Genomic DNA, 13434 nt, shown 5'->3' with positions numbered 1-13434 from the left:
TCTCTCTAGTGGGTTGTTCTACACTATATTTACGGACTCCCTGAAGTGTAGCCTGAATGCCATCAGCCTGGACCCTAAGGTGGACCCCGAGGGGTTTGCCATCCTACTGGAGTTCATGTACACCTCCAGACTGACACTGAAGGAGAGTCTGATCATGGCGATCATGAACACAGCCATCTACCTACAGATGGATCACGTCGTAGACACCTGCCACCGATTCATCAAATCCAGGTATTTGGACGGAGGGGGGGGAGGGGGGGGGGGCTGGATGTAAGAAGGAAGACTCAACTTAGAATCAAATTGAATATGTCACATGCTTTGTAAAGAACAGGTGTAGACAGTGAAATGCAGATAATAAAACCAGTAATAACTTAAGGTATAAATATACAGAGAAACGATAACTTGGCTATATACACGGTTTACCAGTAAGATCACCTGCAGGGTGTCGTGAAATGAATACAACATTACAGGTGATGTTCTGTGGTCGGAGGCGATAGGATGACCCGCCGGCCCTTACGTTGGTCAGGTGATGTTCTGTGGTCGGAGGCGATAGGATGGCCCGTCGGCCCTTACGTTGGTCAGGTGATGTTCTGTGGTCGGAGGCGATAGGATGGCCCGCCGGCCCTTACGTTGGTCAGGTGATGTTCTGTGGTCGGAGGCGATAGGATGGCCCGCCGGCCCTTACGTTGGTCAGGTGATGTTCTGTGGTCGGAGGCGAATAGGATGGCCCGCCGGCCCTTACGTTGGTCAGGTGATGTTCTGTGGTCGGAGGCGATAGGATGGCCCGCCGGCCCTTACAGTTGGTCAGGTGATGTTCTGTGGTCGGGAGGCGATAGGATGGCCCGCCGGCCCTTACGTTGGTCAGGTGATGTTCTGTGGTCGGAGGCGATAGGATGGCCCGCCGGCCCTTACGTTGGTCAGGTGATGTTCTGTGGTCGGAGGCGATAGGATGGCCCGCCGGCCCTTACGTTGGTCAGGTGATGTTCTGTGGTCGGAGGCGATAGGATGGCCCCGCGGCCCTTACGTGGTCAGGTGATGTTCTGTGGTCGGAGGCGATAGGATGGCCCGCCGGCCCTTACGTTGGTCAGGTGATGTTCTGTGGTCGGAGGCGATAGGATGGCCCGCCGGCCCTTACGTTGGTCAGGTGATGTTCTGTGGTCGGAGGGCGATAGGATGGCCCGCCGGCCCTTACGTTGGTCAGGTGATGTTCTGTGGTCGGAGGCGATAGGATGGCCCGCCGGCCCTTACGTTGGTCAGGTGATGTTCTGTGGTCGGAGGCGATAGGATGGCCCGCCGGCCCTTACGTTGGTCAGGTGATGTTCTGTGGTCGGAGGCGATAGGATGGCCCGCCGGCCCTTACGTTGGTCAGGTGATGTTCTGTGGTCGGAGGCGATAGGATGGCCCGCCGGCCCTTACGTTGGTCAGGTGATGTTCTGTGGTCGGAGGCGATAGGATGGCCCGCCGGCCCTTACGTTGGTCAGGTGATGTTCTGTGGTCGGAGGCGATAGGATGGCCCGCCGGCCCTTACGTTGGTCAGGTGATGTTCTGTGGTCGGAGGCGATAGGATGGCCCGCCGGCCCTTACGTTGGTCAGGTGATGTTCTGTGGTCGGAGGCGATAGGATGGCCCGCCGGCCCTTACGTTGGTCAGGTGATGTTCTGTGGTCGGAGGCGATAGGATGGCCCGCCGGCCCTTACGTTGGTCAGGTGATGTTCTGTGGTCGGAGGCGATAGGATGGCCCGCCGGCCCTTACGTTGGTCAGGTGATGTTCTGTGGTCGGAGGCGATAGGATGGCCCGCCGGCCCCTTACGTTGGTCAGGTGATGTTCTGTGGTCGGGAGGCGATAGGATGGCCCGCCGGCCCTTACGTTGGTCAGGTGATGTTCTGTGGTCGGAGGCGATAGGATGGCCCGCCGGCCCTTACGTTGGTCAGGTGATGTTCTGTGGTCGGAGGCGATAGGATGGCCCGCCGGCCCTTACGTTGGTCAGGTGATGTTCTGTGGTCGGAGGCGATAGGATGGCCCGCCGGCCCTTACGTGGTCAGGTGATGTTCTGTGGTCGGAGGCGATAGGATGGCCCGCCGGCCCTTACGTTGGTCAGGTGATGTTCTGTGGTCGGAGGCGATAGGATGGCCCGCCGGCCCTTACGTTGGTCAGGTGATGTTCTGTGGTCGGAGGCGATAGGATGGCCCGCCGGCCCTTACGTTGGTCTGTCTTTCTCACTCCATTAACAAGATATTCCTATTTGCAAATGAGGACCTGTCTAAGAGCACAGCACAGAAATACATTGGTGTAATTTATGTGGACAGGGAAGGAATGTAGAATATGTTTCTGTTATCTGTCTGCGTTGTTCAGGTTCTGTCGTCTCACTCTTCTTCCTCTTCCTCCTCAGTGACGCTGGCCAGGCCAACAAGCTGCCCAGAGATGAGTTCTTGGTCAGCCCTTTGCTTTTACCTCAGGGCGTCCATGCATACCGGCCCCACGATGTGGTCGACAACCTGCCCGGCCGGGTCGGCCCCTTCAGAGACGGGAGGCCCTACGGCTCCAGCATGTTCAATGGGGTCAATTCCCCCAGCAATTACCACCTCTACGGTCAGTACCCAGTCCAGGGGTTGCCTTTCCCTCTCTGCAAGCTGACAGACGCCAAAAACACCTTCGCTGACTTCTCTAAAGGCGGGATTCACCACAAGCACTGTTCACCCCCGGACATGAGCAGCGCCATGAGGGTTGATTACAGCAGGGCGGTGAGCGGGGGCCCGGTCAGCATCCACCATACAGCCAGCTACGTCTCCTCCAGGGAGGAGGAGATGAGGAAGGAGAGCCACGAGGGAGGGGTCAGCCAGGCTGGTGGGGTGGGAGGTTCCAGGAAGAGAGCGTTTGCCACGACGGGCCACAAGCAGCAGATGGTGGTTCTGGGTAAAGAGCACGGTCCTCAGACGACAGAGGAAGACATGAGCCAGCAGCACTACCCTCTGGGGATCTCCTCAGCCGGACGGAAGGGCCTGATGAACAGTCCTCAGAGCCCGCTCAAATCTGACTGCCAGCCTAACTCCCCCACCGAGTCCAGCAGCAGTAAGAACGCAGGTCTCTCCCTCTCCCAGGCCGGCCGGTGTGGCGCCCAGCCCTTACAGGGCAGCCAGGACCCCAAGGCACGCAACTGGAAGAAGTACAAGTTCATCGTTCTGAACCAGAGCGCCACCAAGGAGGAGGATGCTGGACTGCAGGATCCGGTGGTCAGCTCCCCCCAGCGCCTGGGTCTACCCCCTTACCCCCAGCCCTCAGACTCAGAGCACCTGGACACGCAGGCCAACGCCAACACCAGCGAGCATGGAGAGGACCTGCTTGTTCCACAGGCCTCCCGACTCAACAGCATCATCAACAGGTAAAGTCTACAGTCGTACTGGACGAATCAAACACTGAACTACAACTGTACCATAAATGCTTGATTATTCCCATGTTGATGAGGGCCAGTGTGTTGGACTTTACAGCTTTATCTCTTTAAGATGCTTTTGTTTTCCCTTTCATGAATTGAAAAGTGGTAGTGACGTATATTTAAAAAATAAATAAACTGCAATTCTATTGCTCAATGAAGCTCTCCACAGTACACCTCTTTGTCCGCCATCCAGCCCATTTCATACATTTCTAAAGCAATTTCTACCATCATGGCAGGTGCCTAGATGACAACCTTCCAACTGTCGTCTGTAGCCTCTCTTTCTCTTTCTGCCCCCCCTTCTCTTTCTGCCCCCCCCTTCTCTTTCTGCCCCCCCCTTCTCTTTCTGCCCCCCCTTCTCTTTCTGCCCCCCCTTCTCTTTCTGCCCCCACCCTTCTCTTTCTGCCCCCCCTTCTCTTTCTGCCCCCCCTTCTCTTTCTGCCCCCCCTTCTCTTTCTGCCCCCCCTTCTCTTTCTGCCCCCCCCTTCTCTTTCTGCCCCCCCCTTCTCTTTCTGCCCCCCCGTCTCTTTCTGCCCCCCCTTCTCTTTCTGCCCCCCCCTTCTCTTTCTGCCCCCCCTTCTCTTTCTGCCCCCCCTTCTCTTTCTGCCCCCCCTTCTCTTTCTGCCCCCCCCCCTTCTCTTTCTGCCCCCCCCTTCTCTTTCTGCCCCCCCCCCCCCTTGCGGCTGTATTGTTGTGTGGAGAAAAGTCTGACACCCAGCCGTTGTTTAGTGTCTCCAGAGCTCTGGAGGGATCACAGAGGAGCGCTAACAACCACTCCTCTCTCTACATCAGCCACTTAAAGTGCACCTCCTGTGGTGCCCCGCCCCCGCAGCACTCTGAAGTCTGTCCCAACACCCCGGCTTCCTGTTTAGCGGAGGAGATGATGTCAGAGTTGCACTCTGAGTACTCCGACTCCAGCTGTGGTGAGTACACGCTGCTTTTTAAAACGCCGGAATGAGTCGCAAATGGCAGCCTATTCCCTATCTAGTGCACTACTTTTCAACAGAGCCCTATATAGGGAAACTAGTGCACTACTTTTCAGCAGAGCCCTATATAGGGAAACTAGTACACTACTTTCCAGCAGAGCCCTATATAGGGAAACTAGTGCACTACTTTTCAGCAGAGCCCTATATAGGGAAACTAGTGCACTACTTTTCAGCAGAGCCCTATATAGGGAAACTAGTGCACTACTTTTCAGCAGAGCCCTATATAGGGAAACTAGTGCACTACTTTTCAACAGAGCCCTATATAGGGAAACTAGTGCACTACCGATGCGTTGTCTTAGTATGACCCTGGTTCTCACAGAAGGAAAATAATCCTGCAGCCACAGGACATTTGAATTATAATTAAATGGATATTTCTGTAGGGGTTAATAAATGTTTTCATTAGGTCAAGTCTGACATTTTTAAAGTAGAAATTACAAACTTTAGAAGCCTTTTTAAACCTTTAAACTACACTACAATTTGCATTTCCTTTCTGCACAGGAAAATACTCTGCGTCAAACAGTGATCAAATTAAGATAACAGATCTGAAACGTAAGGAATAGGATGGCCATTTGCGAGGCAGACATGAACACCTCATGGACAGAGGGAAGCTTAGCTGCTTGTTGCTTTATACATAACACTTTCTTGATAACGATTGAAGCGTCACTAATCTTGATGTATTCATTAGTTGCCCTAATGCTTCTCCTTACAGAAAATGGTACTTTCTTTTGTAACGAATGCGACTCCAAGTTTGCTGACGACGGAGCCCTGAAACTCCACACGCTGCAGACCCACAGCGATAAGCCATACAAGTGTGACCGCTGTCAGGCTGCTTTCCGCTACAAGGGAAACCTCGCCAGCCACAAGACAGTCCACACCGGTACATAGAAGCAATAATAACACGTTAACTGCTCTGCCCACTAAATTTGGTAACCGGCTAACCGTTTTGTTCTGTGGGTTTTTGTTGTTGTTGTTGTATGTTGTGGCGTTGCAGGAGAGAAGCCGTATCGCTGCAACATCTGTGGCGCTCAGTTCAACAGACCAGCGAACCTCAAGACCCATACCCGTATCCACTCAGGAGAAAAGCCATACAGATGTGAGACGTGTGGAGCTCGATTCGTGCAGGTGAGCAGAATTCCCCCCTCTCTTTTCAGCGGAGGGATAGTCTGGTGGGGGGGGGGGGGGAATACCACCGCTATGCTTCACACCCCCCCCCCCCATTTCTGTTTCCCACATTTTTCTTCATCGTCATAGTCTTCATAAAATACAACTCACCACCACACAGACCTAGTTGTCTCATAGTGTTGTTGTCATGGTCAGGTTGCCCATCTCCGGGCCCATGTGTTGATCCACACCGGGGAGAAGCCATACCCGTGTGAGATCTGCGGAACGCGCTTCCGTCACCTGCAGACGCTGAAGAGTCACCTGCGCATTCACACAGGAGAAAAGCCCTATCATGTAAGTAGCATAACACCATTATATATACACCCTATCATGTAAGTAGCATAACACCATTATATATACACCCTGTCATGTAAGTAGCATAACACCATTATATATACACCCTGTCATGTAAGTAGCATAACACCATTATATATACACCCTGTCATGTAAGTAGCATAACACCATTATATATACACCCTATCATGTAAGTAGCATAACACCATTATATATACACCCTGTCATGTAAGTAGCATAACACCATTATATATACACCCTATCGTGCAAGTAGCATAACACCATTATATATATATATATATATATATACACCAACTATACAATCCAACACGTACTTACACCCTATGTAAGTACACCAACTATACAATCCAACATGATCTATCAGTCAGTATCATTGATGTACACACTGAAATTGAGGTGTTAAACCATGTAGATTGGAGACAGAAAACTCACTTTCGTTTCTGTTTCAGTGTGAGAAATGCAACTTGCACTTTCGCCACAAGAGTCAGCTTCGATTGCACCTCAGACAGAAACACGGAGCGATTACCAACACCAAGATCCAATACCGCATGTCCACTACAGAGCTGCCAACAGACCCGTCCAAGGCGTGCTGAACTGGCGGCGGGCGGAGCCAATCTTGACCATGGCATTGAAACACCCCAACGTATACAATCATCCCAAAATTGTAGTGCCACACTGTGTTGATTTAGAGGGTTGATTCATTAATACGGCCAATGTACACCGCTCTGCACGAGTTTCCTCTAAACATGTGAACGTAGAACCTCTTTTAGTCCATTTGTTTCTTTATATTAGTACGTCTCTTTTAATTTAGTTAAAATGTTTAAGCTTTAAAGAGGAATATAAAAAAAAGAAGCTTGGACGGAATGTAAACATGAATCCCGTTGAAGGATACGGTATTTTATATCAAATAACTTTTCTGAAAGTATTGACATTTCGATTTGAGAGAGAGAGAGAGAGAGGGGGGGGGAGGGTTGTTAACAGTATATTTTAAAGATAAATTGTATTTATCCTGGCTGTATAAGATATTGAATTGTTTATAGATTTTATATATTGATGTACATGTTATACCATGTAGACCTGCCCCCTTTCATGTGAAAGGAAAGAGAAGAAAAAAATAATTTAGTTTTTTTTTTTGAACTCTTGATAATGACTACTGCTCTCGTAGGAAGACAAAATGCTGCATGATGAGGCGTACGTACGTTACTACTGTTGCCAATAGTAACAATCAATGAAGCGGGCAACTGCAGTCATAAATATTGTGACATACTGTGTAATTAACTAATTATATCCACTGGGTTGCTCTCTGCTGGCAGAATCAATCAAGAATTTAAAATGTTTAAAAAAAAAAAAATATATGCATTTCAAGGTACTGCTTTGGGTATGAACCAAGAAGATATTTTTGCTTCAAATGTATTTGTATAGATGTGTTATAGTTTTTTTTGTTTAAGTGAACGTTCCCAGTTGTCATTGTACTAGAAGCTACAGTAAAAAGGTGTATAAGATGTTTGTACATACACTGTGTACTAAAGGTGCCTTGTCTATGGTGACTGAATTTCTTTCCATTCAGCCCAGTTCTGTTTATATAAAAAGGTACAACTCAAGGCACTAGTTGTCCTAGTTTTTATTTCGGGTGTGTGTGTCATTTAAAAATAAAAATAAAATAAAAGGAGAAAAAAAAAAAAGGCTTTTCACCAACCGTACAACATGCAAATTAATCATTACTCGAGCCGTAAATCTTCAGGACTTATTATTATTTATTTTTTTGTGTGTTTAAAAAGGAAAAAAAATAAATAAAATGCATTCAACGTATTGAACAATTATAGATGTATGAATGTAAAAATAAAAGTTTTGGATTTGTATGTATAAAGTCACGTGTGAATTCAATTTATTTATTAAACAGAAGACTTGCATCTATCTCTACTCCAGTAACTAAGGAAGGACATGTTTATGTGATGTTTTACTGTGTATAGTTGAGTCATCATGTCACGAGGAGGGGGGGGGGAGTCTAATGCTGATTGGTTAAAACCGCATTCCAGCCAATGACTTTGTTTTCCTCCATGATCCTACTCATGTGCATGTATGTCTTTTCTCAGGTTTGTGTGCTTGTTTTAAAAAAAAATGTAATTAAGACTATTGTTCAAGAGTTGTCTAATGTGGGAGAGAATTCTTCTTTTAGAAGAAGTAGATCACAAGGCATCTGGTCAGTCCCCAGATACATTATTTAGGGGGTTTTCACATACACTACATGAACAAAAGTATGTGGACACCTGCTTGTCGAACATCTCATTCCAAAATCCTGGGCATCAATATGGAGTTGGTCCCCCTTTGCTGCTATAACATCCTCCACTCTTCTGGGAAGGCTTTCCACTAGATGTTGGTACATTGCTGCGGAGACTTGGTTCAATTCAGCCAAAAGAGAATTAGTGAGGTCGGCATTGATGTTGGGCAATTAGGCCTGGCTCGCAGTCCGCGTTCCAATTCATCCTAAAGGTGTTCGATGGGGTTGAGGTCAGGGCTCTGAGCAGCCAGTCAAGTTCTTCCACCCCAATCTTGACAAACCATTTATGTACGGACCTCGCTTTGTGCACCGGGGCATTGTCATGCTGAAACAGGAAAGGGCCTTCCCCAAACTGTTGCCACAAAGTTGGAAGTACAGAATCGTCTATGTCATTGTATGCTGTAGCGTTAAGATTTCCCTTCACTAGAACTAAGGGGCCTAACCCGAACCATGAAAAACAGCCCCAGACCATTATTCCTCCTCCACCAAACATTACAGTTGGCACTATGCATTCGGGCAGGTAGCGTTCTTTTGGTAAACCCAGATTAATCCGCCAGACTGACAGATGGTGAAGCGTGATTCATCACTCCAGAGAATGAGTTTCCACTGCTCCAGAGTCCAATGGTGACGAGCTTTACACCACTCCAGCCGGCGCATGGTGATTTTAGGCTTGTGTATGGCTGCACGGCCATGTAAACCCATTTTCATGAAGCTCCCGACTAACAGTTCTTGTGCTGATGATGAGGGCCAGAGGCAGTTTGGAACTCGGTAGTGAATGTTGCAGACAAATTTTTACACACTATGTACTTCAGCACTCAGCGTTCGTTTTAGTTCTGTGATCTTGTGTGGCCTACCACTTCACGGCTGAGCTATTGTTGCTCTTAGATGTTTCCACTTTACAATAACAGCACTTACAGTTGACCGGGGCATCTCTAGCAGAGTAGAAATTTGACAAAATTACTTGTTGGAAAGGTGGCATCCTATGACGGTGCCACGTTGAGCTCTTCAGAAAGGCCATTCTACTGCCAATGTTTGTCTATGGAGATTGCATTTTATAGACCTATAGCTGAATCCACTAATTTGAAGGGATGTGAATAGTTAGGCACGTTAAAGCTTTCTGTTTGTTTGTCTTATTTCTTGTTTGTTTCACCCAAAAAAGTGGTAGGCATGTTGTGTAAATCAAATGATACAACCCCCCCCCCAAAAAAAATCTATTTTAATTCCAGGTTGTAAGGCAACAAAATAGGGACAAATGTCAAGGGGGGGGGGGGGGGTGAATACTTTTGCCAGCTACTGTATGTCATTGTTTCCTTAACCACAAATGTATCACATCCTCAAGACTTACGGTAAAAAGAGATCTGGTTATATTATCCACAGATCACAGTCCATATAGTTAGATCATATCTTTCACTTCATATTTTGTACTAATGTATATATATTTTTTTAACAATACAAAACATCCACATACAAACGACAACATACAGACAGACTCACACAAACATCCACAACACAGACCCACCTGCTCACACCCCCATCGCTCTCCTCCAAATGGCCTCAAACTGCACCATTTTGTTTCTCTGTCACCCACACACTTTCAACATTTAGATAATGAAACATTTGACCTTTCCATTGGGTTAATGGCGGGATGATTGATGAGAAAAGAATCATCTAACCCATCGGATATCTCACTGCACCCTCATGTGCCATGTCTTGAAATATGCAGACAGACGGATTCAAAGTTTACATCGTGATAGTTCTGACAGCCAACGTTCTAACCCCGCCCATAACTTTATGACGTCATAAGGTTCCCAGGAGGATTATGGAGTCATTGTTAGTTTTACACTTAAGACATGACTCTGCCATTTATGCTGTAGTAGAATTTGTGTATTTTGTCTCTTGCAGAATAAATTCTATACATGACTTTATACTGGATTAAGCGTACATTTAATTAACTGTAATTAAAATGAATTAATGTTCTTAGCTTTATCCTTTGAAAATAGACACGTAAAGTTTCTGGGGATGAGCATGAGCTTCAATATGTACTCGTTGTTCCTCTTTAGTGCATTTAGGTGTTGCTAGTAAAAGCCTTGGAATCGCTCCAACTCACCAGTATGGAAGGTTAAAACCACCCTCAGACTTAGGAAGATGTGCAATTGTTTATTCTATGAGTTTAGTTGCCCACATAAGTCTTATGACCGTATACTTAGTTAAAGACTAATACCAATTACCCCACCGAAGACAAAGAATAAAAACAAAAAACTTTGGGAGCCATGACATTCTGAAGAGTTTATTTATTTAAGACTTACGGGAAGATTATTTAATTAGATCAGCTTTCTATGAGTAATAAGATAAAGTTCCCTTTATATATTTGCTGCTTACTTTCATCCTAAGTATTTGATTTTTGTGGTCCACTTTAAAAGGTTTGATGTTGAGCAGTTATTTTTCCTATTTCCATTTGTGTTTTTTCCAAAATGGGTTGAGCAGACATTTAAAAGAAAACACACCAAAACAATAGCAAAGTGCTTCTTTGTTAATTCAAGGAAAATAGAAGTACTCAGATTATCATTCCCCTAGTGTACGCCTTAAAAGCATCCCAAACTATAAAATCAGGGACAGCTTCTCTATATGTCTACTGTACATTTGTAATGTTAAGGTTAACCTTTTAATTTACATATTTAATACATTGTCTTGACGATGCTCTCTGTTCATTCTCCATATTGTCGCTAAGTGTACTTTGTGTAAATAAGCATGATACAGGAGAAGGATCTGATAAAGAATTTTAAAACCAATAAATTGAGTATTTAATTATTTTAAACTGTCAATTCTTAGATAGCTTTTCTATGTAGTCTCTTGTAGTTGGATCATCTCCAGGTGTTCATCATGTTGAGATGACATTTTTCAGCCTCTACCTTATTACATCATTATTAAAAAAAAAAAAATCACCTTTATTTAACCAGGTAGGCAAGTTGAGAACAAGTCCTTTATTTAACCAGGTAGGCTAGTTGAGAACAAGTCCTTTATTTAACCAGGTAGGCAAGTTGAGAACAAGTTCTCATTTACAACTGCGACCTGGCCAAGACAAAGCAAAGCAGTTCGACACATACAACACAGAGTTACACATGGAGTAAAAACATACAGTCAATAATACAGTATAAAAATAAGTCTATATACAATGTGAGCAAATGAGGTAAGATAAGGGAGGTAAAGGCAATAAACAGGCCATGGTGGCAAAGTAAATACTTGCTATATTGTAAAACACTGGAATGGTATATTTGCAGTGGAAGAAAGTGCAAAGTACAAATAGAAATAATGGGGTGCGAAGGAGCAAAATAAATAAAATAAATAAATACAGTAGGGGAAGAGGTAGTTGTATGGGCTAAATTATAGATGGGCTATGTACAGGTGCAGTGATCTGTGAGCTGCTCTGACAGCTGGTGCTTAAAGCTAGTGAGGGAGATAAGTGTTTCCAGTTTCAGAGATTTTTGTAGTTCGTTCCAGTCATTGGCAGCAGAGAACTGGAAGGAGAGACGGCCAAAGGAGGAATTGGCTTTGGGGGTGACCAGAGAGATATGCCTGCTGGAGCGCATGCTACGGGTGGGTGCTGCTATGGTGACCAGTGAGCGGAGATAAGGGGGGACTTTACACCTAGCAGGGTCTTGTAGATGACCTGGAGCCAGTGGGTTTGGCGACGAGTATGAAGCGAGGGCCAGCCAACAAGAGCATACAGGTTGCAGTGGTGGGTAGTATTTGGGGCTTTGGTGACAAAACGGATGGCACTGTGATAGACTGCATCCAGTTGATTAAGTAAGGTATTGAAGGCTGTTTTGTAAATGACATCGCCGAAGTCGAGGATCGGTAGTATGATCAGTTTTACGAGGGTATGCTTGGCAGCATTTGTGAAGGGGGCTTTGTCGCAAAATAGGAAGCCAATTCTAGATTTAACTTTGGATTGGAGATGTTTGTGAGTCTGGAAGGAGAGCTTACAGTCTAACCAGACACCTAGGTATTTGTAGTTGTCCACATATTCTAAGTCAGAACCGTCCAGAGTAGTGATGGTGGACGGGCGGGCAAGCAGCGATCAGTTGAAGAGCATGCATTTAGTTTTACTTGCATTTAAGAACAGTTGGAGGCCACGGAAGGAAAGTTGTATGGCATTGAAGCTCGTCTGGAGGGTTGTTAGCACAGTGTCCAAAGAAGGGCCAGAAGTATACAGAATAGTGTCGTCTGCGTAGAGGTGGATCAGAGACTCACCAACAGCAAGAGCGACATTGATGTATACAGAGAAAAGAGTTGGCCCAAGAATTGAACCCTGTGGCACCCCCATAGAGACTACCAGAGGCCCGGACAACAGGCCATCCGATTTGACACACTGAACTCTATCAGAGAAGTAGTTGGTGAACCAGGCGAGGCAATCATTTGAGAAACCAAGGCTGTCGAGTCTGCCGATAAGAATGTGGTGATTGACAGAGTCGAAAGCCTTGGCCAGGTCAATGAATACGGCAGCACAGTATTGTTTCTTATCGATGGCGGTTACGATATCGTTTAGGACCTTGAGCGTGGCTGAGGTGCACTCATGACCAGCTCTGAAACCAGATTGCATAGCGGAGAAGGTGCGGTGGGATTCGAAATGGTCGGTAATCTGTTGACTTGGCTTTCGAAGACCTTAGAAAGGCAGGGTAGGATAGATAGGTCTGTAGCAATTTGGGTCAAGAGTGTCACCTCCTTTGAAGAGGGGGATGACAGCAGCTGCTTTCCAATCTTTCGGGATCTCAGACGATACGAAAGAGAGGTTGAAAAGGCTAGTAATAGGGGTTGGAACAATTTCAGCAGATAATTTTTGAAAGAAAGGGTCCAGATTGTCTAGCCCGGCTGATTTGTAGGGGGCCAGATTTTGCAGCTCTTTCAGAACATCAGATGACTGGATTTGGGAGAAGGAGAAATAGGGAAGGCTTGGGCGAGTAGCTGTGGTGGGTGCAGTCCTGTTGACCGCGGTAGGGGTAGCCAGGTGGAAAGCATGGCCAGCCATAGAAAAATGCTAGAGATTCTCAATTATAGTGGATTTAGAGGTGACAGAGTTTCCTATCCTCAGTGCAGTGGGCAGCTGGGAGGAGGTGCTCTTATTCTCCATGGACTTTAGTGTCCCATAACTTTTGAGTTTGTGTTGCAGGAAGCAAATTTCTGCTTGAAAAAGCTAGCCTTGTCTTTTTTCGATGCTAATGCAGAACGCCACAGGATGTTTTTGTGTTGGTTAAGGGCAGTCAGGTCTG

General features: G+C 46.3%; 1 protein-coding gene across 1 annotated transcript in view; it reads left to right on the top strand.

Annotated features, from left to right (window-relative positions):
* The window catches only part of LOC115157916 (B-cell lymphoma 6 protein-like), a 115818-nt gene extending 108066 nt beyond the window's left edge, over nucleotides 1-7752 (top strand). Inside the window, exons 2-8 of the mRNA XM_029706249.1 lie at nucleotides 10-231; nucleotides 2390-3379; nucleotides 4220-4350; nucleotides 5123-5290; nucleotides 5405-5535; nucleotides 5731-5868; nucleotides 6339-7752. Of these exons, the coding sequence (XP_029562109.1) occupies nucleotides 10-231; nucleotides 2390-3379; nucleotides 4220-4350; nucleotides 5123-5290; nucleotides 5405-5535; nucleotides 5731-5868; nucleotides 6339-6482 (1924 nt within the window). The 3' untranslated portion in view covers nucleotides 6483-7752. The remainder of the gene's footprint in view (nucleotides 1-9; nucleotides 232-2389; nucleotides 3380-4219; nucleotides 4351-5122; nucleotides 5291-5404; nucleotides 5536-5730; nucleotides 5869-6338) is intronic.
* Nucleotides 7753-13434: the final 5682 nt, after the last annotated feature.

Source organism: Salmo trutta, chromosome 22 (assembly GCF_901001165.1).
Source record: "Salmo trutta chromosome 22, fSalTru1.1, whole genome shotgun sequence".
NCBI classification, from domain to species: Eukaryota; Metazoa; Chordata; class Actinopteri; order Salmoniformes; family Salmonidae; genus Salmo; species Salmo trutta.
This window is presented reverse-complemented; position numbering and strand designations above follow the sequence as displayed.